At 42.8% G+C, this 25968-nt stretch overlaps 2 protein-coding genes across 2 annotated transcripts in view; one reads left to right on the top strand and one right to left on the bottom strand.

The window, feature by feature from the left end:
- Positions 1 to 17961, bottom strand: part of Mex3c (mex-3 RNA binding family member C) — a 19558-nt gene extending 1597 nt beyond the window's left edge. The window contains exons 1-2 of the mRNA XM_021151070.2: positions 17238 to 17961; positions 1 to 1401 (exon numbers count right to left, since the gene is read on the bottom strand). The exon at positions 1 to 1401 is cut by the window's left edge and continues 1597 nt beyond it. Of these exons, the coding sequence (XP_021006729.1) occupies positions 176 to 1401; positions 17238 to 17961 (1950 nt within the window). The 3' untranslated portion in view covers positions 1 to 175. The remainder of the gene's footprint in view (positions 1402 to 17237) is intronic.
- LOC147000326 (uncharacterized) lies at positions 17925 to 22840 on the top strand. Its single transcript, XM_085833728.1, has 3 exons — positions 17925 to 18179; positions 19327 to 19377; positions 22093 to 22840. Exons 1-3 carry the CDS (start codon positions 17980 to 17982, stop codon positions 22142 to 22144), a joined length of 303 nt encoding a protein of 100 aa, XP_085689854.1. The 5' UTR covers positions 17925 to 17979; the 3' UTR covers positions 22145 to 22840.
- The last annotated feature ends 3128 nt before the right edge of the window (positions 22841 to 25968 follow it).

Here is a 25968-nt window from a genome sequence, read left to right as displayed (position 1 = left end):
ACCACTTAGGTTTAGTGTTACCATAGCAGCCTTTATAAGTGTACTAACTTTAGCCTAATCCCAATAAAGCCTGATAACAGTCATAAGAATTCATTAGGAAGTTTACTGGGGTACCATTATACCCATGCCTTTATGAGTCCATATAGAGATATAGTATTTATGTATATATATATAGTTAAGAGTGAATTTGGATTGCCTGAGTAACAGCTGTCTGGCAAACTGGACATGATGGCGTTCTCTTTTCACAGATCTTGTTGGCACATTCCATGCAGAAGAGGTTGTGGCCACATGGAACTAGGGCAGCAATAACTTCATTCTCAAAGCAAATCACACAGTCGTGCTTTCTTCTTGATTCTGGAGGTGAGCTAGAGGTGGAACCACCATTGGAAGAGGAGTAACTATTGGTACCATTAGAAAAAGCAGGGATGTATATTGGAAGGCCAACATGGTTGCCTGTACTAGGTGGGTCACTCCTCACCCTTCGAGCAAGTGGGTGTTCTATGCTCTCAGGAAATGTAGGAGACAGACGAGGAGTTGATGGCTGACTTCCTCTACGCTGAGTCTTCATGTTACCAGAAGGATCACTCCCAAAGCCAGAGAGTGGGTTAACTGGTTCAAATGGAGTCCAGATAGTTTGAGCAGATGTTGGTAAAGAGTCAAAGGCAGGAGAGTCTACTGTAAGATCTTCTGAGCCTACAGATGGTAGTGTATCTCCAAACCAAAAGTTCCCTGTGCTAAATGGGCTTGTTGGACTAAAGTCAGCTAGCCTATTGCTTCCAAAATAGGAATCAGTGGAGCCGCTTCCCAGAGAGCTAGAACTATCATTCCGATAGTTAGACATCATTCTCGCTCGGCTCGGAGGAACTGGATTGGAAGAGAGCCATGCAGAGCCAAGAGTGCCACCTTCAAAGCTCACATCAGTACCGTTATAATGGAAATCATTTTCTTCATTGAGCTCTATGTAGTTCCCGGTACGCATGGCGATATGCATTTCTATTTCTTCTCGTGCTCGATCAACATTTTCGGGCATCCCTGTGACTTCAAAGACTGGCTCCTTATCTCTGCTCGGAGTAACTATGTACGTGTGGGTCTGTTGCTGAATTCTCTTAATTGTTGCTCCTTTTGGTCCAACCACTAGCCCTACCACACGATAGGGGACCCTGACTTGGACTGTGGTCTGACCAGGCAGATTAGGACTACACGATAACCCTCCCAGTGCAGGGCCATTTTTGTTTCGAGATGCACGAATCATAGAGAAGTGCTCTGCAGCCGAGAGGATCTCTCTTTTGGCCATGGCAACATCTTCTTTCCGTCCAGTGACAACAAAAATGGGTTCTTCACCACGAACAGGTGTCTTGATATACGTGTTTGTCTTGGCTCTCAGTGCTTTAATTTTACAACCTGTTAAAAGAAAACATTTCAGAATCAGTATGTACTTTAAAAATATTTGTAAAGGCAAACTAAGTAAAGCTCTAGAAATGCTCTCTAGTGTACAGTTGTTTATAGTTTCTTCCTCATAAAACTTAACGTTTAATGCTGACATCCCCCAATTCCATACACTATTGCTAGAGATGGAGGATATGTACTTGTCTGGCATTCACTCTTTTGGAAGAGTGGGAACCCCTCCTGAGAGGTTACAACTCAGAAGTCTAGTTCTCTCTCAGCCATACATTGAAAAGATGTACAAAATAGTCTATATGTAAAATATAAACTAGTAGGGTTGAGTTTTATAATAACTTAACAAATTTTTACTTTGCAAAGATAAATTGGTGGCAAGAAAAATACTAACAAAGCCAGAGATAAGGTCATGTGATATAGAAATCTATGGTCTTCTCATAGTCCAAGAATTTTTAATTTTCACATATTCTACAAATTTCACTTGATTTATTTTATTGCTTTAACATGACTCCTTTGTAAAATTCTATTGATAATAATGTTCATGGCTAGTGGCTATCTTTCTTCAGCTCCAGTTAAATTCCTGGGAGACAACCACAAAAGCATAGGATTAAAAAAAGTAATGTAAAATAATTTTTGCCTATTGTAAAGTTCTTGATCGATTAAAGAAAAAAAAAAACAAAACAAATATTGAAGACTCATGGAAAATGGCTAGAGGAACACCAGCTCTAAACCCAAACTAGATGCTTTAGTCCCAACCTCCAACTGTACCTAAGTTAAAATAAAACATGGGAGACAGTTAATTTTCCCTAATTCTTAACTTAGGTCTCCAAACTGTCAAACACCAAAACTATGGCTTAAATCTCCGGAGTTACAGTCTTCAAAGAAGAAACAAGCAGACACACAGGATAAATTTATTTCATGACTACATCATACAGTTGTTTCCTCAAGAACATAAAGGAGGTGCAACTGAAGAGAGCAGCCACAATCTGGGCAGGCTTTGTTCTTAAGCCTCCTTTCCTTTCTTGTCCAACAAATCACTAATAGTTAAGCTAAAACTAAGGCTTTTTAGATACATAATCTTGAGCCCACATGCCTACAATACATATATACAACTTCAAATGTCTCCAGCCTTTCCTGACGGCAAGTTATTTCTTGGTATTCTGTTTAGTAAGATGCTTTCTCAATATAGCATGGGTTATACAGTCACTTCTTTGCATAGGGTATTTTAGCTGGTTCCTGACTTTCTACTTTTACTCTATAGCCATTTCTTCCACTCTTTTAAACTCTGTCATATATACTTCAACCTATGGCATATTCATGCTCTCTTGTTCCCATGACTAACCTCTCCCCTCTCTAATCCCAGCTCAACTCCTAATTACTGTCTAGTTTTGGTTTAGGTGCCTTGTCCTCAATGATTGTTCCTTCTCTCCTATGGCTATGTCTGTCTTCATGGATTACAGAGTTGCCATGTAACATTTATGGAAAGTAATGGTGCTAATTTTCAGTATTAGAACATTGGAGCTTTGTTATATGTTATTTTGGACCCTTTAATTCTTAGCTTTCAAGACTTCAATCTTCTGGTCCCATATTGCTAATCTCATCCATAGTGAAAGGACTAAAATTTAATTTTGTTTCTGGGTGTGTGTGTGTGTGTGGTGTATAGTGCTATGGAATGAACACAAGGGTCTCCTGCATATTTAAATATTAAAATTTAAATATCAGAGCATACTTAAAGCAACTTAACCCACCATGGAACTTCTGAATCATAACCACAAACTGACTGAGATCCTACTCCTCCTTCCAACAAACCATAGAAATTACAAAGACGCAGCCTTTTCACTGTGGGTCTCAGGTACATTACCATGAAAACCCAGAGTCAGGTTCTCTGAAACAAAATGTATTCAAGCATCAAGATGAAGCAATTCTTTCTCAAAAATTTTTATTTTTTCCTTCGTTTTATACTTTCAGAAGTCTTATTGCTAGTTACATAGTTTAAAGAACAGTAGAATTTAAGCACTGTGCTGTTAGGTAGAAAGAAAACAGCCCTCACTCCTAACTGTAAGCCCCAACCAGAGTCCTAAGAGAAGCAGTTAGTTCAGTAGGGTTACCAGGAGGAGGGTGCTCTATCAAGAAATCACAAGTAAAATTTACACTACTGTGAAACATGAAAACTTTTTAAGTGCTATGGTAAGACTACATGTACTCAACCACATTAAAATAAAATGGGTATTGGTTACTTTTGAGTAAAAGTAAAAAGACTTTTTACTTTGCGATAAAATGAACTTTGTGATCACAGCAAATCTTTTGTCTCTTTAGACAGTCAAATCTACTCCTACAGTAGGTGCTGTGGAGTGTGTGGGGCGACTAAGAACGGAGACCACATTCACTGGATAGCATGCAATGACATAGATACCTAAGAAAGTCTGAAAGGTAAAATACTAACTGGTGATATATTCTATATTCAGAGTATCATTTAGTGAACAATAGTCTACACTCTGGGCTACAGCTCTGTAAGACGGCAGCTTCCTAAAATCTCATTCTTGGGCTCCAGACATGTTTTAGTGATGTAAAAGCATTAAGACCAAGTTCCAATCTCTGGAGCCATGTGAAAAGCCAGAGGTGTATTTGTCACCCTAGTGCTAACAGGAGAGATGGCATCTAAATAAGGTTCCTGCACACACATGAGTATATAACACACACATAAAATGAAGAAAAAACAATTCCCCAACTCATTCCTAGTAACAGGCAGTCATGGTTCATCCAGCAGAAAATCATGGGCAATTAAGGGCAAAGCATTACTCGGAGTTTAGGTTTATCTCCTCTCCATGTTTACTAGTTAGTATCCACCAACAGAGGAAGACACCTTTCTATATAACTACCGGAGAGCTGGGAGCATAGCTTAGCTAGAGAAGGCTTGCCCAGCATACAGGGCAGAAACCTGGATCAGGTTATGGTTCAAGAACTACAGTACTAACAAATTTTCAGAGCTGTAATTTCAACTTAATTTGAAGTAAATTCCCTGAAATAAAGCCTACAGCTTACCTAGTTGGCATATGAACCCATTTTCCCAAATAGAAAGGGAAAATGGGTTCATATGCCAACTATCATTATTGCAAGGGCTGTTTCCAGTTAAAACCCTCCAACTTGTCCTCTCTCTCCTTGGTATATACAAGACATTCTATCTCAATTTTCAAGGTTAAGAGACCTCTTCCAAAGAAAGGGTGGCACTCTTGTTTGGACTGGAGTTGGAAGAGGAGGAAACTCAGTTTTCAAACCATGAGCTGAAGTAAACTTTGTTGTGTTTTAAATACCACTTAAAACTAATCAACAGAACCCTGATTCTCGTGTATTCCCAGGGTTTCAGTGGAACACATGTATGATGGGCTGCAATATAAAATATTTTTTGTTATGGGTTACCATCATTAGATTTGGATGTTTTGAAGATCACCTTCTAGTTTCAAGTATGAGATGATGTATTTTCAACAAAGAATTGGTGTGAAAAGGAAGGAGAGAGTCACCAAGAGGAGCTGGGCTAAAGAGCCCATTTACAGAAAGGTTGCTCTATGGTCATATAATCCAACTTTTAGAGGCCAGAGTCTAAATATATCTATGAAGGTGAATTTTTTTTTCTAGCTATCTGAAAGATACTGTAGATATCTAAAGCAAGACTGTACAAAGACTGTTTGCTTCTGTTCTTAAACCGGTGGCTTATTTAGATGGTGATAGAAAAGAACAGATGGCCATCTATATATTTTCCAGTTTAAAAAAGAAGAAGAAGAGGAGAGCCATTATAGGGGGCTAGGAAGATAGCTCAGTCAGTAAAGAGCTTGTTATAGCATGAGGACCTGAGTCAGATCCCCAGTAAACAGCCATGCATGGTGGCATGTATGTTTAATCCTAGTGCCTGGAGAGGCAGAAACAGGAGGATGGCTGGGTTTGTTGGGCAGTCAAGCTAGACTGGCCCAAAGGTCTCAAAAAATAAGGTGGACAGTTCCTGAGACATATCCTAATACTTGATGTGAACTACAGACACCTGCACAAAAAGAAAATGAGAAAAAGTAGTGTCTGATAAAGAACTGAACCATTGTTTATGTGACTACTACGAGTTGCATAGCCTTCCCTCAAAGAAGGTACAGTCAATACATTTGTGGGCAGCCCAGTTTCTGATGGAGCATTCCAGTACTCAGCCCAGCCTAGCCTCAAACTCTCAGACTCTGGAGTGCTTGGACAGGTGTGTGCCACAGTCTTTGCCTGAATACAGAATTCTAAGATGATTCTCTGCCTCAAGATTTCTGGCTTTTTTACTATGTGTAGTGGTTCATACCTTTAATCTCAACATGTTAGAAGCAGAGACAGGTGGGTTTTTTTGAGCTTGAGGCCAGCTTGGACTAAATAGCAAGTTCCTGGCCAGTTAGGAGAGAACATTCCTGCCTGGAGTTAGACACAAATTTAGGTACTCCTGAAAAAAGATTTTAGATATGTAAAATTATACCTTAAATCAGCTTAATTTTGTTGTTTTTCTGAGACAGAGGCTCAGACTGTCCTGGAACTCACTATGTGGCCCAGTCTGGCCTAGATCCTCTGCTTTCGGAATGTTGGGATTAAAGGCATGCACTACCAAACCCGACTCAGTTCACTTTTCAATGGAGAGGTTATTCTGATTACCAGGGAGGTTCTGACCTAATCTTGAGTTTCTGTTTTAGACAAGTTAGACATGAGCTCCTGTGGAAGAAAGCAAACAACCCATGCTGTGAATCCATGCCTGTGGTGATGATGGCAAGGAGCTGAGACCTGGACCAGAGACCCCCATGTTCCAACTAAATTCTGCCAGCAACCTTAGGTAGGAGAGGATATGTACCCCATATGAGGATACTACACCTCTAGCTGAACACCTTGATTTAACTCTGAAACAGAACCAAGAGACACCACACAGATTTCTGACCTACAGAAACTGAGATAATAAATTTGCATTGTTTTAAGCAACTAAAGTAATGATAATGATTATGCAAGCCACAAAGCCCCCCCAAAATCCTTAAGTCTTTTAAGGGCTCTATAACCTCTGCCCTGTGAGAGCTGATAAAAATATGACTGTACTATATTCTAATCTAGTATTCTACAAGACATTGTGAAAGGCTTTCAATCAGAACTAAGAACTAAGCAGCAGCTTTAAACATATAATCCGGTATTAATAAGGTTTGTTTTTAGTTCAATTACAGCTCAGATTCTTTGACTTGCTTTAGTTCCCCCCCCTTTTCCCTGCATGCATGCGTGCGTGCGTGCGTGTGTGTGTGTGTGTATGTATATCCCATGTCCTGCTCTATAAAATTTGACCTTCTTCCCTTAAGACGAGGTCTCATGGAACCAGGAGTTAGGCTGGTGGCCAAGCCAAGATTTTTATGAGTGTTGGAGTCTACTCAGGTCCCTATGTTTACACAGCAGGAGCTCCCACCCATCCAGCCACCTCTTTAGCTCTGCTATAGTTTTCCAATGCTACTGCTAATTACCATACAATATCATCTATCTATCTATCCATCCATCCATCCATCCATCCATCCATGCACAGAACTCTCGCAACAAGGTTAAAATAAAAGCAGTAGTAAGACTGTTTTGTTTTTTGGAAGCTCTAAGGAGGTTATGTTTCCTTGCACATTTAGGCTGGTGGCAGAAGTCACGTGTTTGTAGTTCTAGAACCATCTACATTCCTTGGCTTTTCACTCTTCTTTGTCTTCAGCACCAGCAGTCAAGCTTCTCATCTCTCTTCCTGACCTGAGTCACCCCAAGCTGGGAAGTTCTGTACTTTTGGGGTTCCCGTGATCACAAGTGGGCTTACCAGATAATCCTAGACATCCTTCACAAAGGCAAGCAGCCCATGCCTTTAAGCAACATGCCTAGTGAAGCAAACATTTCAATTGCTTCTTTTGTGGTGGTGGGTTACGGTTAAAAATCTTTGGATATGTGGGGTTATTCTGCTAATTATGTCACCCCTTCCATTCTTCCAAGTACCCACCTTTTGAAAGATGTATTGGCTCATTAGAATTTTAAGCTCAATTTAGGAATAGTAATCAAATGGCCTTTGGCTAGGGAGAGGTTTGGCGATTTATAAAAATACTGAAAAAGGATAGTGTTATTGATCAAATAGGAAGTATTTGTAAGGACTCTTATTCATGCGGCTCTATGTAAAGGGGAGATCTGTCCCTTCTGGATCTGTCTAGGCTGGACTGGACTGTGTCAGTCAAGGTGTTTCTATCTAAATCACTTAGGCTCCAAGAGCATTTTACTCATCCTGAACTTTTTTAGTTCAGCTTAATGACTGAGTGTATCCACTCAAATGTCATCCCCTCCCTCAACCCCCAAAAAGTACAATAAGAAACATGGTCATTTCCTATTTCAAGGAGTTCATGTCCAAGAGATGCAATTAATAGTTACTTTAAGGAACAATAGCTCCTTAAGGAACAGGTTTCCAAAGCAGTGGGAGCACACAAAAGGATTATCACTTTAAAATACATAATACATGAAAGGCTTCAAGGGCCAGGAGATGGATGCTGAAGAGCTTGCTACACACACCACACACACACACACACACACACACACACACACACACACATACACACACACACGAGAACCTCATTAGGATCCCTAAGGCTACCTAGCAAAGCTAATCTAGATGAATCAGATGAATGAATCAGCTCCAGGTTCACTGAGAGATCTTGTCTCAAAAGATAAGGTAGAGAGTGGCTGACGACAAAAACCTAACACTGACCTCTGTCCTCAGCATGCAAGCACAGGCCAACTTCAAAGGTATTTAAGAGGCTTGAAAGAAGTTTTGTCAAGCAGGGAGGAAGTGCAAAAGCAGGAAACTGGTGCCCTGGGGATATTAAAACTAGCACAGCATTTTGATATCTTCAGGGGACAGAACAGGGAGGGAGTCATCTCCAATCTCAGACTGGGACTCCATCTTGCAGGTAGGAAAGATTTGGGGGAAGATGATTCGTTAAGGATTCCTTATCAGAATGAAATGCCCTTACAACAATCGGCAGAAAAAGGAGAAAGTGACAGTACCCAGGACAAGGCCTCCCAGAACCACCTGCGGTTTGCTGTCTAGGGCATTTGGTGTTCCTGATCTTTTTTAAAAACAAGTTTGTTTTTCAGAAATTACACTTACTGTACTTTCCAATTATTTAATAAATTAATGTAGTGTGCATATGTATATAGTGAGTTAAGAAAACTTAAGCCCGTAAAGACAAATCTCAAAACCATGCCCATTTTAACTTCTGATAGTCCTCTGCAAACACTGGGAAATTATGCAGACATTCTTTAAATAAAAATGGGAAGAAAAGATAATGTGAATAGCTTGCATTATCTTCAAGAAAAATAGAATTTATTGGTCTTGAAGTAAATTCATTTTACTCTGAGCATTAAGTGGCAAAACCTAATTATTTTCAGTCTCTCTCATCTCATAAACGTGTGCAGTTTCTATTCATTTTTTGTTCAACTCTTTTCTTAAATAGCTTGGGATTCCTTCCAAGCATACATACCTCTCTCTCCCAATTAACACAATGGAACTTTGAAAAATAGAAATTTTGTGTATGGCTTTAAGTTTATCAAACAGGGATGGGAAGACAGCTAATGGTAAAGTAAGAGAAACTTAGTTCATTCCTCAAAACCTACATAAAAAGCCAGATGTGTTGGTGTGCACCTGTAATCTCAGAGCAGACAGATCCCTGGGGGTGTGGTCCTGCCAGCCTAGTCTGAGCAGCTCCAGGCCAATGAGAGACTGCATCAAAAAACAAGCTGGGGGACTGGAGAGCTGGCACTGGGGTTAAGAGCGTACTTGCAGCTCCCAGAGGACCCTAGTTTGGTTTCTAGCATTCACATTAGTCATTTTTAACCGACTGTCATTCCAATTCCAGAGGGTTTGATGCTCTTCTAGCCTTACTGTGTGCAAGCAAGCGCTCTCTCCTCTTCTCCTCTCCCTCCCTTTCTCCCTCCCTCCCTATCTCTCATCTACAACACCAAACCAAACTAGTTGTCCCTGAGGAAGGACACCCATGGCTGACCTTTGGCTTCCACAAGGAAGTGCATCAGTATGAAACACAACCACACACACAAACAGTAGATTACCTCAGTGTCACAGCTACCACATGGAAATAATTTACAATCTAGTTCAAATAAATTACAATTGGAACAGGGGCTGGAGAGATGGCTCAGCAGTTAAGAGTTGGCTGCTCTTCCAGAAAACCAGAACTCACATGGCAGCTCACAACTGTCTGTAACTCCTGTTCCAGGGGATCTGATATCCTTACACAGACATAAATGCAGTCAAAACCTCAATATACATTAAAAAAATAAAAATAAACAACAACAAACCCACCGGAACAATCGGATAGTGACCACACTTCACATGTGTTTATCTAGTTTTTCCTCAAGGAATATTTAATAAGTATTGAAAATGGAAGATTATATGGACAAACTATCATGAATCAGTTAGTGAACTTAAAAACAGGCCATGAAGACCTGTTTACCTCTTTGTCATGTGAGAGGAATTAGTAGTAATAAAAATAGTTTCTCTCATCAGTTGTTACAAAATATAATAAAAAGCTTACTCGAATAAGTTATACAGCTGATCTGCTTGTCATGTTGAAGGCCCTAGGCTCATCCCTGTCATCCTTCCCTCGAGAAGCTAATCCTAACCCACATGATTCAGCTTTAGAACCAATCCTCATCCCTCCACTATTTCTTACCAACATTTCGTGAGTCAACTCATCTGGTACCAGGGAGACTTTGAAACAGGATTTGTAAAGTACTTCAGTTTTCTTTTTTCTTTTTGAGACAGGGTTTCTCTGTGTAGCCCTGGCTGTCCTGGAACTCACTTTGTAGACCAGGCTGGCCTTGAACTCAGAAATCCACCTGCCTCTGCCTCCCAAGTGCTGGGATAAAAGGTGGGCCACCATTGCCTGGCCAGCACTCCACTTTTCTAAAACTTCTCTCCTACACACATTTTCACCTACTCTTCATAGCAGGTCCTTTGGGTGACTTGAGGGCATTTTAGCTGCTGTGTTAGATCTTAGAACCAAACCATCTTAGTTTCACACTCTTTTCACTGCTCTTTATTCTTTTCCTCTAAAAACAACACTATTTCACGTGCTTCGTAATATAGTTAAGTACAGTTAACAAGAGGAGCCATATTATTTGATTTTTATAAAGTCCTTTTCCTCTCAGACTATTCAAAAGCTCTTTTCACATTATAAGAACTCAATTTCGACATTATATCTTGATGTCTAATGAACATTAGCTAAGTCTAAAAAGAGAGTATCTCTATGCTCAGTCTGTATGTATGTGTGTGTGTCTGTACACACACACACACACACACACACACACACACACACGCATTACAAGGAATCCCCAGATCCACAAAAGCAGCAGCCAGGTAGCTCTGCTGTGGCATGGAGACAGGTGAATCTATCTCAGCTTCCTTTTAACTCAGCCAGCCTAACCAAAAATGGGGAGTGCAGGCTCAGTAGGAGGACCCGGTCTCACAAAAATAAGAGTTGATAGGGGAAGACATCTAAGATCCTTCTCAGGCTTTTGTAAATATGCATACCTGCACACATGTGCACACATGCATTAAATGCCAAATACCTAAAGAGAAACATTTACATTGTAAAAGATGTTAAAAGTGTTATAAACTCAAAGTTGGGATAAATATGGAGTCACTCTAACTGGCGATCTGAAATCCAGTTTACTTCTACATGACTTTAGGGTTTTTTTCTGGATAAAGTTTAGATTATGAGCCCCATGAAATATTCTAGTTCTATGCATTTACAAGTTAGAATTGTATAAAGTTACGAAAAGAATGATGATAAACCCTCCCCAAAGAACTGCTCAAAGCTATAGACTAGTAATTTTTTGATGTATTTTTATTATTTGAGTGTTTGCACATGTTTGTGTGTACAGAGGCTCAAGTAGGCCTGTAGAGGGCGCAGGATGTCTTGTAGCTGGAATTGAGGCATTTGTGAGCTGAGCAATGTAGGATATAAACCCTGGTCCTTGTGGACCATCTTTGCTCTCCTCAACTATTGATTAAGTATGTTAGAGAAGAGGCTCAGATATTAAGAGAGTTTTCCATACTGAAGATCTTATGTTTACACCCTTTGGAAAACGTTAATAGAATTTTCAAAGTTACCAGGCTAGGGATGTAGTTCAGTGGTAGAGAACCTTGTCTAGAACACATGGGGTCCTGGGTTAGATCTCTAGCACCACCCAGAAACAAAACAATACAAATTTTAGGTGTAATCAGTTAACTGTAAATGATTCTCTTTCAAGACTAGCTTAACCTTTTGCTAGAAGTACATACTATAAACTTTCAAAAAATTTTACCGTATTTCTTATAGAATTTGTCTGTATACTTTAAATTACACAATAAATGTACACTAATGGCATCTCAAATTTCACCCTCACAGCACAAAGTAGGTTTGGGGCTAGTCAGAACAGAACCTGAACAGGTTTTCTCCAAATAGGAAAAAATGGAGGCGTAAAGGATTTATCCCAAGTGACAGGCAACAATGGGTAAGTTAACATTAGGTTAGAGAAGGCAAAGGTGAGGCGTGGTAGAAGACGGAACACTACTCATGACAAAATCCTTCATGTCTAGCTCCAACTGCATCTGCAAGTATCAGTAACAAATTCTCTTTATTCTTTTACAGCTTTTAGAGTCTTACGATTTCATGCTACTATGTGTGGTCAATAAGGCTTTCCTTACATGCAGTGATTTGTAGTCTTCTGCTTACTAGAAAGGCAATAACCACACATTCTGAATAAATTAAAAACTTGCATTAAAGAGTCTAAAGGGTGAATAATAACAAGAATTCTCAAAATAGGCCACAGACAACTACTCAAACAGCATTATGCTAAGCATATATTTAACTTAGTTGAGCTTGCTAATTCTAGTATTAGAAAATTGTCTGGGTATGATAGTATGCTTGTAATCCTAGCACTATTAAGGCTGGGACAGAGATCTTAAGTCTGACTGGAAGCAAGCCTAGTTTAAACAGTATAAAATAAAAATAAAAAAAAGTAGTTTAAAGGCCTTTATTAATTACCACATTGCATTTTGCAAATCTCTATATAGTAACTAGTGGTATCTTAAGTTAAAAGCTGAGGCAGGAAGCTAGCCTAGGGCTACATAGCCAGAAGCCTTCACAAAGAAAAACACTTTTAAAATTTCCAAAACAAAACAAACCAATGGCAGTTTTAATCATGGTTTATGTACTTATTTGGTGTTTCCTAACACAGGCTCCGATCTCTTCTTTCTCATCTCACGAACGGTAGGTAAATCCTCTACCACTGGCCTATATCCCTAGAAAATTTTAACTGCAAACATATTTAGTTTTTTTCCAAAATTTTCATTTGAATTTAAATTACTAATAGTGAAAATAATTCTGTTTAAACTGGCCTAAACCTAGATCTACTAAACTATCTTTTAGAACCTCAGGTTCAACATCTGCAAAATGTCTTAGCAGTTACATGGCACTGGTAAAATATCCAGTAGTATTTTAGCGAAGAAGTAAAAAACAACCTCTTTCCTCAAAGAGGGTGGTGGTGGGGATGGGGAAGGAAGACACTATGATTTTAGTGTTCTGAAATTCTTTAGTGAAATAAATATGTACTTCTCAATGGGAAATCTATGCACAGCAAGACCAGCAAGTACTCGGTTTCTCCTAATCAAATACTACCCACAGCTTGAAACATTGGGAAGGTTTCCCCCACGCCCCAATACACAGTCATTGGAGATGAGTGGTCACCAAGACAGTTCAGTCAATGAGGAAGTTTTCTAAATGGTCTCAGTGACATTTAGAGTATAAGAGTATCAGCACACAGATAAAAATAATTTTTTTCATTTTATCTTATTTGTTAAATTTTTTGTATGATGTACATTTTTCTTAGTATAGATTGTTTATACTGTGATGTTTATAAACTGTATAATGGGGTACAACTTTTTGGGGGGGACAGAGTATACAATTCTTTTCGAGACCTATTAGGTAAAAAAAATACTATCAATTAAAGTCATATCAAAAGTAGCTGAAAATGTACACTTATCTGAAACTCAATTTATGGCATTTAATATTAATATTAATTGATAGTAAAGAATATTTAGAGTTCTACTATAACTCTCCTTTTAGACTTACTGGAGAGTAACAACTGAGTAAATTATAATAAAACCTGTTATCTTCAGTCAAACCTGTCAACTATTAATGTCTTGCAGGAACTACACTTAAAAACGGAGATATTTCATATTTATAAAATGAGATCTTACAAATATTTTTAGTGTGTGCATGCCTGTGCACCCATGTGGAGGCTGGAGGTTGGTGGTGTATGTGTTCCTTTATGGTTCTTCACTCTGTTTTTTGAGACAGGGTCTCTTGCTGCTGAACCTGGAGCTCAATGGCTCGACTAGCTGGTTAGCAGGTCTCCAGGATCCTCCTATGTTGGTGTCACAGAGCTAGGGTTATAGCTATGGCACCAGATCTAGCTTTTTACATGGATGCTAGGGGTTTCAGTTCAGAACTTCATGCTTGTGAAGTAAGCATTTTACCTACTGAGTCATCTTCTCAGCCTTAGACTTATTTTGTTGTCTATATTTAAAAATATATCTCTTAATTTCTAACTTTTCCTATTAAATATAATTAGTAAAATTTATTACAACTGTTAGTTTCACAATAAATACAAGACTCAAAAAACACAACAACAGTAGTAAGACTAATTTAACATAAGGAAAAGGCCATGCTCCTGGGAGTAAAACAGGAGGTCAAATGCTCTGCTGGTCTTCATCACTATTAAAACTGGTCCATGGAGAGGAAGGATGAAGAGATGGCTCAGGACTTGAGTTCAGTTCCCAGCATCCACATCAGGCGGCTTGTGCTTTCAACTCCAACTTCAAGGGTATCTGACTCTAGTCTCTGCAGGGACCTGCACTCACACACACATACAGATACAGAATTTAAAAAGAAACAAGGTCTTGGGATTGGAGAGATAGTTCAAACATTTAGTAACACTCACTTGTGACTCTTGCAGGGAATCTGGGTTTGCTTGCCAGCACCATATGGTGGCATATAGTCAGTTTTAACTCCAGTGACAGGGGCCCTACCCCCCTCTTCTGACCTTTTTAGACACCAGACACACACATACACATACATGAAGGCAAACACTCAATCCACATAAAACTTTTTAAAAGGGGAGTAGGGATTTCCTGGGGTTAGGTAGAGGTACGTGTTTGTGAGCCCAGGCTACATGATAAAAAACTTTTTTAATGACAAAAACAAAATAAGAGCTTTTTTTTTTTTTTTTTTGAAAGACAAAGGGACCAGAGGCTGGCTATCTCCAAGAGCTGCCAGCACTTTGCTAACTGCATGCATGACTCAGATTTCCATTTATCCTATACTCTTTGCTTCAGAGCTGAAGTCATGAATGTCTCCATCTGTGACATAATTGTTTCCAAAACTAATTAAGAGATGTCAAAAAGAAAATTATGACTTCAGGTAATGAATGAGATGGCAGGAATGGCTAATTCTTAAGGATGAACATTCAGCTCCTCCAAAACAAACAAAACACTCAAAAATGATCTACCCCACCCCCACTCCCCAACTCACTTTTTAAAAACTCACTAGTGTCTGTTCTCCCAACGAGAAGTTTTTGCACAGTAAAAGGATGTGACTATTAGAAGCCACTTAGTTCTCTCTAAAGGAGTGAGCAAGCACAGGTTTATTACCATACTGCTGGGGTGTGGGATGGCGCAGGCTCAATGATCCACTATTGAATGGTTCCAAAAGGAAAAGGGCAAGCCTTTCTGCTCTTAAGATAAGACAAGAGGAAGATGACATACCTTTAACAGTACCCACAACTCTAGGAATTAGTAAGTACAACAACAGTCAGCAATTTTGTCTCCATGTTCTAAGACATAGATTCATATTACTTTACTAACCAATAAGCACAGCCCAAAAAGAAAAACTAAGACAATTATCATGTGATAGCACAAAATAAAAGCTTGCCATTTCAGTTGATATAAATACTACCCATGTACAGTTAAGGTGCTTAAGAATACAAAGGACAAAAGTTCATGTTAAACTCAATCTACCAAGATACAGACAGCACCTCGTCACGTGGTAAAACTACGGCGCAAACGTTCTTTCTTCTCCTGTGCTTTGCAGACAAGCACATCAACACTGAATTAAGTTGTGTTGTTTTACAGTATGTCATTCAAATCTCAACATTCCACAGCCTCAACAATCCCACACCAGGCCATTTCTACCTCCCCCCGCCCCCCCCAGTTTACCATATTCTAATTAGTAATGAAATGTGGGTATTTTCCAGTCACCACCTAGCAGGTCTCCTCCACACTTTCTTCATGTTGTTCAATACTTGCATCTTTGTTTGCTAAGTTGCATTCTCTATGTTCTTGTGTGTATTGCCTTCAAGTAATTACTTTCATGCCATTCTATTAAATGGTTAGTTTTTAATAAAGAGCAGAAATTCTGTATAAATCAACCTCAAATTTTTAGTTTACTTACTTTTCATAAACTCATTAACCAGCGAAATCTAGCGCTCTTTCAATGATATTAAATGAAAAGCCACCTCATTATGAACCTAAATAAAATGCATGTTTATTTCATGTACATAAGAGTTTCCTCGTGAGCTATTATCCTGATCAGCTCCTACTGGCAAGTGAGATGTGAAGCTGATTAGTCAAACGGTTTGAAACAAGCTTTTTCTTTCTTTCTTTTCTGTCCAGGTACCATATAGACTTTTCTTATCAAAATCCTAGCAACGGGAGCCACCTCTTTCATGTGAAGTCACCAATCTCTTATTTATGTGTACTTTAGACCACTTGGGAAAATGAGATCATTCCACCAGCAGTGCCATATTTGACTTCAACAAGAGGCATGTTTCAACCATGTTGTATTACGGCAGCAGCAGCAGGTAGTAAAACGGGGCAAAACCTACACCGAAGCAAACAGAACCTTCCCTAAAAAATGTCGGATACCGAGGTACTCTGTGCATCCCCTTCCCCCACCTTCACAAACCTACTCCTGGAATCTGAGACATAGGTCCTTTGTCTGAACAATGTGGGAGGAGTCTGTCTGCGGGACGGGTGTGCTAGCAAGTGAAGAAAATTTATCGAAAACTGCACAAACGCATAAAGTTCCCGAATTACCCAAATGCCCAGTTTTCCCTTCACGGTACAGGCTAAAAAAGTGTTCTAAAAGACTGACACTAGCGCTTTTCGAGAAGTGAAATGAGAACACTGAGCACCTAAGATCAACAGAGTTGGGGTGCGCTTCTAAAGCCAAGTTTCTGAATAGCGGAGGGAGGAGGTGATCCGGCCACTTGAACATCTCTTCCCTCTCGAATGCTGCACATGCCTCCATGTCGGTCCACTTCTCAGCACATGCAGTTCTAAGGCAGGCCGATTGCTTTTTACCGGCCACTCGGCTACACAAACTTCCAAATCTCGAAGCTCTCGGAAACAATTCCGCGACCCACAACTTCTGACCTGACCTCACCATCTCACTGAGGTTTCTGGGGCCGCGCCAGCCTGGGGTTCCACGAATACACCAGACTGGGTGGCCCAAGAAACTTAACACTTCTTGTCCGGCTGAAGAGGCGGAACGGCGTGGGTTTTCGCAAGGTGACCGGTCCCTTTCTCGGCGACCCAGACCCCTTCTCGGTGGACTTGGGGGGACTCTCCCGGTTCACTCTTCTGCCGCACGCTCGTCTTTCTTTTTCGTCTCCCACCCACGCCCAGGGCCGTGCCCAGACAGACAAACCGACCTCGGCGCACTCACCCTGGCGTCCGACAATCTCAGCGACATGCTCGGAACTGGGCACCGGGACGCACTCGGTGGTGTTGACGCTCTTCCTTCTCAGCAGGGCCGCTTGCTCTCCGTTCAAGGCGGCAGCGGCGGCCCCGCCGCCGCCGGGGCCGTAGGCGTGGGACAGCATCGCCGCCATCATGCCCTGGGCATCGTCCCCTCCGTACAGCACCCCTGCCGCCGCGGCCGCCTCCCGGGCATCGAAGCCCGCGGCCGGCAGCAGCACCGACCCCAGGGGCCCGCCCGGGATCGGCTGAGTCTGGGAGGCGGTGGCCGCGGGCGGCGACAGCAGCAGCAGCGACGGCCGGTCCTCCTCCTCTGCCTCCTCCAGCTCCTCCTCCTCCAGCAGTTCTCCGTCCAGCTCCGCTTCCTCCCCCTCCTCTTCGTCCACCTCCAGCTCCAGCTCCGCCGTCTCCGAGGTCGTGAGGCGGCCGGGCTCCTCCGGAGCCAGCCCGGTCGCCCGCCGGGCCTGGCACTGCGCCGCCGCCGCCGCCGCGGCCCTGAGCGCCGGGGTGCCGGGCTCCGCCGGGCTGGGGTCGTCGAGGCCTAGCGCGGCCAGGCGCTCCCTCAGCAGCAGCCCGTCCCCCTCGAGCTCCGGGCCTCCGGCGGGCGGCGGCGGCGGCGGCAGCGGAGGCGGCTGCGGCAGGGGGGCCGGGGCCGCCGCCAGGGCCAGGGCCGCGGAGCTGCCGCTTGGCATCGCGGCGGCGCGCTGTCAATGGCGGCGGCGGCGGCGGGCGCGTCAGGCGCGGAGAGCAGCGGGCCCCATGGCGGACAGGGCCCCGGCCCTGTTCAGCGCGCAAACACCTTTCCTCGGGGGAGGCGGCGGCGGCGGCGGCGCCCGCGCCCGGGGCTGAGGAGCGCCAGGGCCGCCGGAGCGCGCGAGGGCGGGGTGGAGGAGCCGGGGACGGAGTCGAGGTAGGGAACTAGGTGGGTGGGTGGGGACCGCAGCGGCTCCCCTCTCAGGGTTTCTTTTGTTTCATGGCCTTAACCAGCCCCCGGCGCGCGCGGCGGCGGCGGCGACGCCCCACGCCGCTCTCCGAATGAAGCCGGCGCGCTCTGATTGGCTGCTTTTAATCTCCGGGAGGAGCCCGCCCTCTCCTCCCGCAGCCTTCTCACTCCTTTCCCTCGGCCCCACCCCCGCCCTCCTCTTGGGCCCCGCCCCGCCTCGCCCCAGACCGTTCGGATTGGATGACGAGAACGAGCCAGTCTTCGAAGCCGGCTCCTTCCGTCCCTCCCTCCGCCCCGCCCTCCTCTTGCGGGGCGTGCTCTCGAGGGGAGCAACTAGATTGTTCCATTTACACGCCATTCTTTGTGACGTAGCCGGGCGCCCGGGGAACGGGGCGGGAGGAAGGCGCGGGAGGCGAGAAACAGAGAGGGCGGAGCGGATGTCTGCGCAGGCGCGTGCGGCTCCAGCGCGGACTCGGGTTTTTTTTTTTTTTTTTTCTCCCGCGCTGCTTCCCGCTCTGTGGTCGGTCTGGGGCGGTGTTAGGGAAGGCACCGAGCGAGAAGCCGGGCTTTGGGGCTGCAAGCACGGGCTGCTGGGCGGTGTGCGGAAGCGACACTGCCTTTCAGGCTGGCGAGCCGTCGGAGGAGGAGCCCGAGTGCCAGCCTAGCCACTCGCGGGGGTGGTTTCCTGAGCCGCGTGGCTCCGGGGCCTTCTCTGCCTCTCCCCGGGACTGCTCCTCCCTCCGGTTGGCCGCCCACGCCCGGCGGGCCAAACTTCCCTCGCGGCGCTGCTTCCTTAGTCTGGGGCCCGGAGAGCTGAGTTTTAAGTCCTCGGGGTTTTTGAAAGGAAATGAGTTGGGATTGTCCTGGTCTTCCCGCAGCCTTACTTACCCAAGCCCTCCCTTTAGTACCAGCTAAGCCTTTCCACGTTAGCCTAGACCTCCCGCCTGGTTTAAGTGAGAGAATTATAGCAACAATGGAACCCTAAAGTTTCTAGTGGCCCCATTATTAATATAACACCTACTTGACGGCGTCCTAAATACTGTCATTTTGACATGTAAGCGGCGTAATGCTGTAATGCTACAATTAATAGCATTTTTTTCTTCTTCATGCTAAGTCTTCCAGAGCACGTGTCGATTCAATTTACTTCACACCAGCCACGTTTCAAGTACGTTTTGCCACGAAAAACTCTAGTTCTCTTGAGGTTTGAAGTGTATCTTCATTTTCTCACTGTATTGGATTCATTCTCTACATCTTGTTGTGTACAGTTTGTCATGATACAACTGTAGTATTCTTGGCTCTTACCACCACCACAGTACGATAAAGAAAGCGGAATTAATGGCTTCCATTCGCTATTTTGTGATCTAAGAGCCATTTGCAGAAATCTCTTTCCATCTCTCATCAAAAGGGCTGGAGAATTTTCGCTAATACTTAACCTTCCCTGTTACCCCAAGGTTTCACGCTCTAGCTGTCATAAATGCTCGTTTGTAGATGTAGCTGTGGAGCATGGATTCCTAACCCGCCTGTATATAAAGGTATTACAGAAAGACCTGGCTTGGTGGCTAGGTCTGTAATGACAGCTCTCAGCGAATGGGCTCTGGATTATCTCTGGTTCTAGCTACACTTAGGGAAATCACGTTTTTATTTTTATTTATTTTTTGGTTTTTTTCGAGACAGGGTTTCTCTGTGTAGCTCTGGCTGTCCTGGAACTCAGGCTGTAGACCAGGCTGGCCTCGAACTCAGAAATCCGCCTGCCTCTGTCTCCCAAGTGCTGGCTTGTGCCACCACTGCCCGGCCATGTTTTTTAACGATAATGACCACCAACCACCACTCTCAAAGACAGGAAGAGACATAGTCTGAATATTTTGATCTAGTATACCTGTGCTTGGGGCCTAGTTCTAAAAGTCAATAGGTTATCAAGTTGAAACCTGTCCCCGGGTTTGACTGAGTTTACAAAAGTCTTAATTTATGAGATGTGTTTTATGTTCGGGGTTGGGGGGAGGGGTGCAGGGGTTGCGGGGTGCAGGGGTTGCGGTGTGTGTGTGTGTGTGGCGACGACTGAGGGACCTTAAATAGGCTAAATACATCAAAGCAGACCTGTCCTCTAGGTTCTCCCAGCAGCCCTGGGTAGCTACCAGTTACAGGATTTGGCTATCTTACCCCCACCCTCTCTACCCTAAACTCTCCAGCCCAGAGGCTGGGCTGCCCTTCCCCCAGAGGCTCTTCCCAATGTAACCTAGACATTTTTGTTACTGGCCACTTTTGTGTCTTTGGCCTCCTGCTGTTGTACTTGGTTCCCCTTCCCCTCCCCCTCCCAGACTTAGCTTAGTCAAGTACACTCGGGACTCTTCCCGATGTTCCCGCCTCTACCCACCCTCCCTCCCTCCCTCCCTCCCTCCCTCCCTTCCTTTCTTTCTATGAGAACTCACCTACTTTTCCAGTTTGGTGGCTCTTCACTGGTTTTGCCACCAGGGCATAGTTAATGGTATCTTAAGGGCATTGAGTCTTTTAAAACATACCAGTGAATGACCAGTGACTTATAGAATATGCACTGGTTATTACCTGATGCTTCAGTTTATTTGGAATTTTTACAGAATTTTTACAAAAGCATATACACCAAGGGAGAAAGCCAAATAAAACATGCAGTGGACATATTCGTTACTAGAAAGGAGTGTAGTCTAATGCAAATAGAAACTCTTGGCAGCCTCGCTTTTTGTGAATCGTCTTAAATTCTCTTTCCCAGGCCCCAAAGCAACAGCTTCAGCAGCAGCACTGGTCCACCATTAAAAATGGAAAGACAGATCATGTACAGTAGGTCCACCAAGATGAGATTCATTTCAGAGTTTTAGAAAGATGCTAAGTGGTTTAATTTAGGTGTTCACCATAAGAAAGTTGCTTTCTCTTTCACTTTCACATAATAAATGAGGTTTCATGTGTCCCCATACACAAATATATATTCATGCATTAATTTATATGTGATCAATATTGTGATTTATGAACAAGGTAGGAAATATTGAAACTTACCAACCTTCCCATTCGGGCCTAAATTTATTGTCTTATATTAAATCTTGCTTGTGAAGCAACTTCTAGATTTTCTTTGCTATAAATATGTGACTGGGCTTTTCATTATATCCATCAAACAAGCCAGCCCCTTCTGCCCTTCCCCAGCCCTGCAGCTGAATAGGATTTCCCTTTTATTCCTTAGCTACTGATTATGATGCAGTTTGATACAGTGGGCTGTTGTTTTAAGGTTCTTAGCAACTGTACTGTGCACCCAATAGCATGCTGATTGTTGAACCTAGCCTTTTAAATCTACTCAATTTTAATATGAAGACTGAATCAACTACAAACCAAGCAAAACTGAAGACATCTGTCTTTGTAGGAAAGCAGCAGAGAAGTTTGAAGCCAAGAAGTTTGAAGACTGCTGTGTTCTCCCAACAGCCTAGACCCTAGACTAGACACAAACTTTGTTGTTTTTTTTTTAAGGCAGGATGATTTCTGTAGGGTAGGGATCAGTAGTGCCTGCCCACAGAGCTCCAAATGAAGAAGCTTAATCTGTGGGGTGCGTGCTTTTTCCGGTCGTATCAAAATTAAGAATATAAAGACTGCTTGGTGCCCAAAGAGGTACATTTCCTGGAGATGACTTATTCTACCTTGGATTTCAGGTTCTGCAGTATGCTCAAAATAGTATCAGAAGCATGCTCAACTCTCGGCTATAGTATAGAAACTCTCCTTTGGTATCACACCCTTCTTTGCCTTGCTGTCTCATTCTTACTCCAAATAAACTGTCTGTTTCTATACATAGCAATCTAGCCATGACTCTTGATGCTTCACTGGGACTATTTTTACCAGATCCTTACATTTGTTTTGTTTTGTTTTTCAGGTCTCATGAAGCCCAGGATTTTCATGTAGCCAAGAATAATTCTGAACCCTGATTCTCCTGCTCCCACTTTGTGAGTGCTGAGATCACAGTCTCGTGCCACACCCAGTTATGCGGAAACTGATGCTGGGCATAGAATTTTTAAATCTCCTGGGGTTTCCTGAGTAATAGGAACTTTTTGTTGTTGTTGTTTTGTTTTGTTCTAATGAGAAACTCTTGAGTATCCTCTAGGTAGTTTTCAGGATGGAGACTAGTCACTTGAGAGACCAAACATTGATTAGAACTTTGGAACTTTTAGTTCTATGCTTAACCTTCTCCCCTCTGGGGAAGAAAGTGGAGCTAGAGATTGAATGATATCTGCATGGAGGAGGGAGGCCAGTCAGAATGAATCCTTAACAGGTCTGTGCTTCCTTAGAGAAGTGCCAGAATATAATCAAGTTGCAAGGCAGCCGATTGGCACCTAGAGAGAGTTCTTTGGAGTGGGGACAAAGCCCCACACTCTTACAGAGTCATCATTGCTCCAGTCCACATCTGTCTCATTTAAATGATAATGTAATGCAATAGGCTCTAAACCAACATTCTTCTCTCCAGTCTTGCACTTTGTATTCATTTTCTGGGGTAAAGAAATACATATAATTGAGAATTTTGTACTTGAGTATATTGGTTTTTTCATCAAATTGCCTGCCCATTCATTCTCTTCCCTTCAATTCCTCTCCTGTACTCACATATTTCTTTCCCAACTTTGTGTGTTCTTGAAAAAAAAACAATAAACCACTTAATGTTTTCTATATGTGCATGAAAAAGGACTCTGTACTGGAACATGGGTGCCCTTCCAAGGGCTGCATCCCTGAAGACAACTCTCACTCTCCCAGCAGCTGCCAGTTTCCAAGCGTTCTTGTGCTAGGGTTGGGACTTCATGAACCCCTCCCCCAACCCTTGTTGGGATTTTGGCTTGATGCTGTGCAGGTCTTGTGCATACAGCCACAGATGCTACAAAAGTTAATGTATGCAACACCATGGTCATTCCGGCAAATACTATATTACTGACAATATCCACTATCTCTGGCTCTTAGAATCTTTCTATCGCCTCTCCTGTAATGGTCCCTGGAACTTGGGGAGTGGGCGTAATACAGAAGTCCCATGCAGAGGTTCGTGCTATAGAGAGTCTCTTATTCTCGGCACACTGATCTGTTGTAGGTCTCTGTATTAATCACCGTCTCTTGTAAAAGGAAGCTTCTTCGATGAGGGCTGAAAGATGCACTAATCTATGGGTGTGAAGATAAGAACTAAGGGGGACAGTTTCCCACTAAATGGCCTTCACAGTGTTAGAAAGCTCTGTGGATGTTACTGGGGAGGAAAGTAGTCAATAGTTTTACCCATCTGTGTGCTCTTGGAGCTAGGATGATAATTGGCCTGGCAAAATATGCCCAGTGATGGAATAGTGGCACAGGTGTTAGACGAGTAACCAACTGGTTTCTGATTGGACTGAAAGCCTGCTTCACAAAGTAGAATGTTTGCTTGGTACCAGTGACTGCCCCAAACTCACGGCTGACTAAGTCACAGGCCCTAGGGGAAAGCACAACACTCTTATTTTGCTAATGGACGTTGATGTTTCTTAACAAACGTTCAAAGTTGCCTGCATCTGGAGCCCTCTGCACCTTTGGTTTCATCGCATGCCACTCTTCCGTTTGCACTTGGTTTTGAGATGGGATCTCACTATGCAACTCAGGCTGTGACCCTCTCGTCTCAGTGCCTCGGGGTGATGGTCGATTATCAATTTGAATGGGTTGAGAGATGCCTAGAAATGAGATACTTCCGGATACGTTTATGGGGACAATTTAGAACACTTGGCATGTGGGAGAGCAACTGTGGGGGAATAATGTATTCTGTGTGGGGATGGCACCACTGGAGAGGGTGGAGGACTGGGGGGGGGGGAGGGAATAAGAAGCAGAAGCATCCCACCGGTGCAAGCCTGCTCACTCACGCTCTGTTTTGGGACTGCCTCGAGGTAAGTGTCTTTGCTTCTCTATGCTCTTTCACAATGATGATGTGCCTCACCACAGGAGAAACAACAGAATAAACTGTCCTTGGGCTATAACCCCCCTAAACTGTGAGATATCACAAATAATTCCTCTTTTAACTAGTGTCTCTCAGATATTTGTCACAGCAGTAAGAACTGATACGGTCTTCCAGTTTGAAATATTGTATACTTCTTTTCGTTTTCATTTACAGCAGTTATCTTACCCAACATATCAGACTATAATTCCTTCACTTGTAAAGAGAGAGCACAAATATTAGTGATTTCTGAGGGTAAAGGAAGACAGAAGTAGTGGGCGGAGGATAGCGGATTTCAGTGGCAATGAAAACACTCTTGCGAGATGCCAGGGACTCTAGTTTCGACTCACTTTTTCTGGATTTCTAAAACTGTTTTAAAAATGAACCTCACTGAAAAACCAAGAATCTGGTATGTACATTTAGAATATTTCGTATGAATTATTTATGCTGTATATCACAGAGCTGTGAAAATGCTACTTAAGCTAGACTAAGGTAACATAGTGTCTTGACCATAAGCTCATCTAACAGACCTTAATACATACAAGAAAGTAAAAATGTGACAAAATAAGAGAAATAGAGAAATCCATAATGCAGTTGATGACTTGAACGTGCCTACTTCAGTAATTAGTAGAATTACTATTAAATACATAGGTAAATAACACTAACAAAGCCAAACAATACAAGCCAATCGGATTTAATTGATATTTACACACTGCCTCACTAAAAATAGCAAAATATAAATTTAAGTATCCATTATAGCATTCACATATGTAAACCTTATCTGAATTGTAAAAACAAATCTCAATAAACACAAGAGTCAAGGTTATGTGAAGTATGAACTGGCTATAATAAAACCAAGCTAGAATTCAACAATGGAAAGGGAATAAGAAAATATTTAAATACATAGAAATTATGGAGCACATTTATAAATAACCCATGGGTCATTGAGATGTCTCGTGGGAAATAAAAATGTACATAAAATTGTATAAAAATAACACAGCTATAAAAGTTACTTTTAATTGTGAGTTTAAAACAATATAGAACCACCTAGAAAGAGTGTCTCAATGACGAACTGTTTAGGTTGGCTGATAGGTGTGTATGTGTGTCTGTGTGTGTGTGATTGTCTTATGTTAACTGATGTGGAGAGACCCAGCCTAAAATTGGGTGGCACTATTTTGGGGTTTGGGTCCTAGGCTAGAAAGGAGGGGAAGGGAGCTGAGACCCAGCCAGAATGGATACAGTAACTCTTTCTCTGCATTGCACACAGCGGGACTCAGGACTCAGCCGCTTTGAGTTCTTGCCTCCTGACTTCCCTGAAATGATGGACTTGTGTACTGGCTGGTTTTGTGTCAACTTGACACAGCTGGAGTTCTCACAGAGAAAGGAGCCTCTGATGAGGAAATGCCTCCATGAGAACCAACTGTAAGGCATTTTCTCAGTTAGTGATCAAGGGGGAAAGGCCCCCTGTGGGCGGGACCATCTCTGGGCTGGTAGTCTTGGGCTCTATAAGAGAGCAGACTGAGCAAGCCAGGGGAAGCAAGCCAGTAAGAAACATCCCTCCATGGCCTCTGCATCAGCTCCTGCTTTCTGACCTATTTGAGTTCCAGTCCTGACTTCCTTTGGTGATGAACAGCAGTATGGAATTGTAAGCTGAATAAACCCTTTCCTCCCCAACTTGTTTCTTGGTCATGATGTTTGTGCAGGAATAGAAACCCTGACTAAGACAGACTGTTACGTGGAATCATGGACCAAATGGACCCATTCCTTAAGTTGTTCTTGTCACGGCAAGAGGAAGCTAAACCAATACAACTTATGCAGCAGAGC

Source organism: Mus caroli, unplaced genomic scaffold (assembly GCF_978045245.1).
Source record: "Mus caroli unplaced genomic scaffold, Mus_caroli_1 scaffold_19, whole genome shotgun sequence".
In the NCBI taxonomy this organism is placed as follows: domain Eukaryota; kingdom Metazoa; phylum Chordata; class Mammalia; order Rodentia; family Muridae; genus Mus; species Mus caroli.
This window is presented reverse-complemented; position numbering and strand designations above follow the sequence as displayed.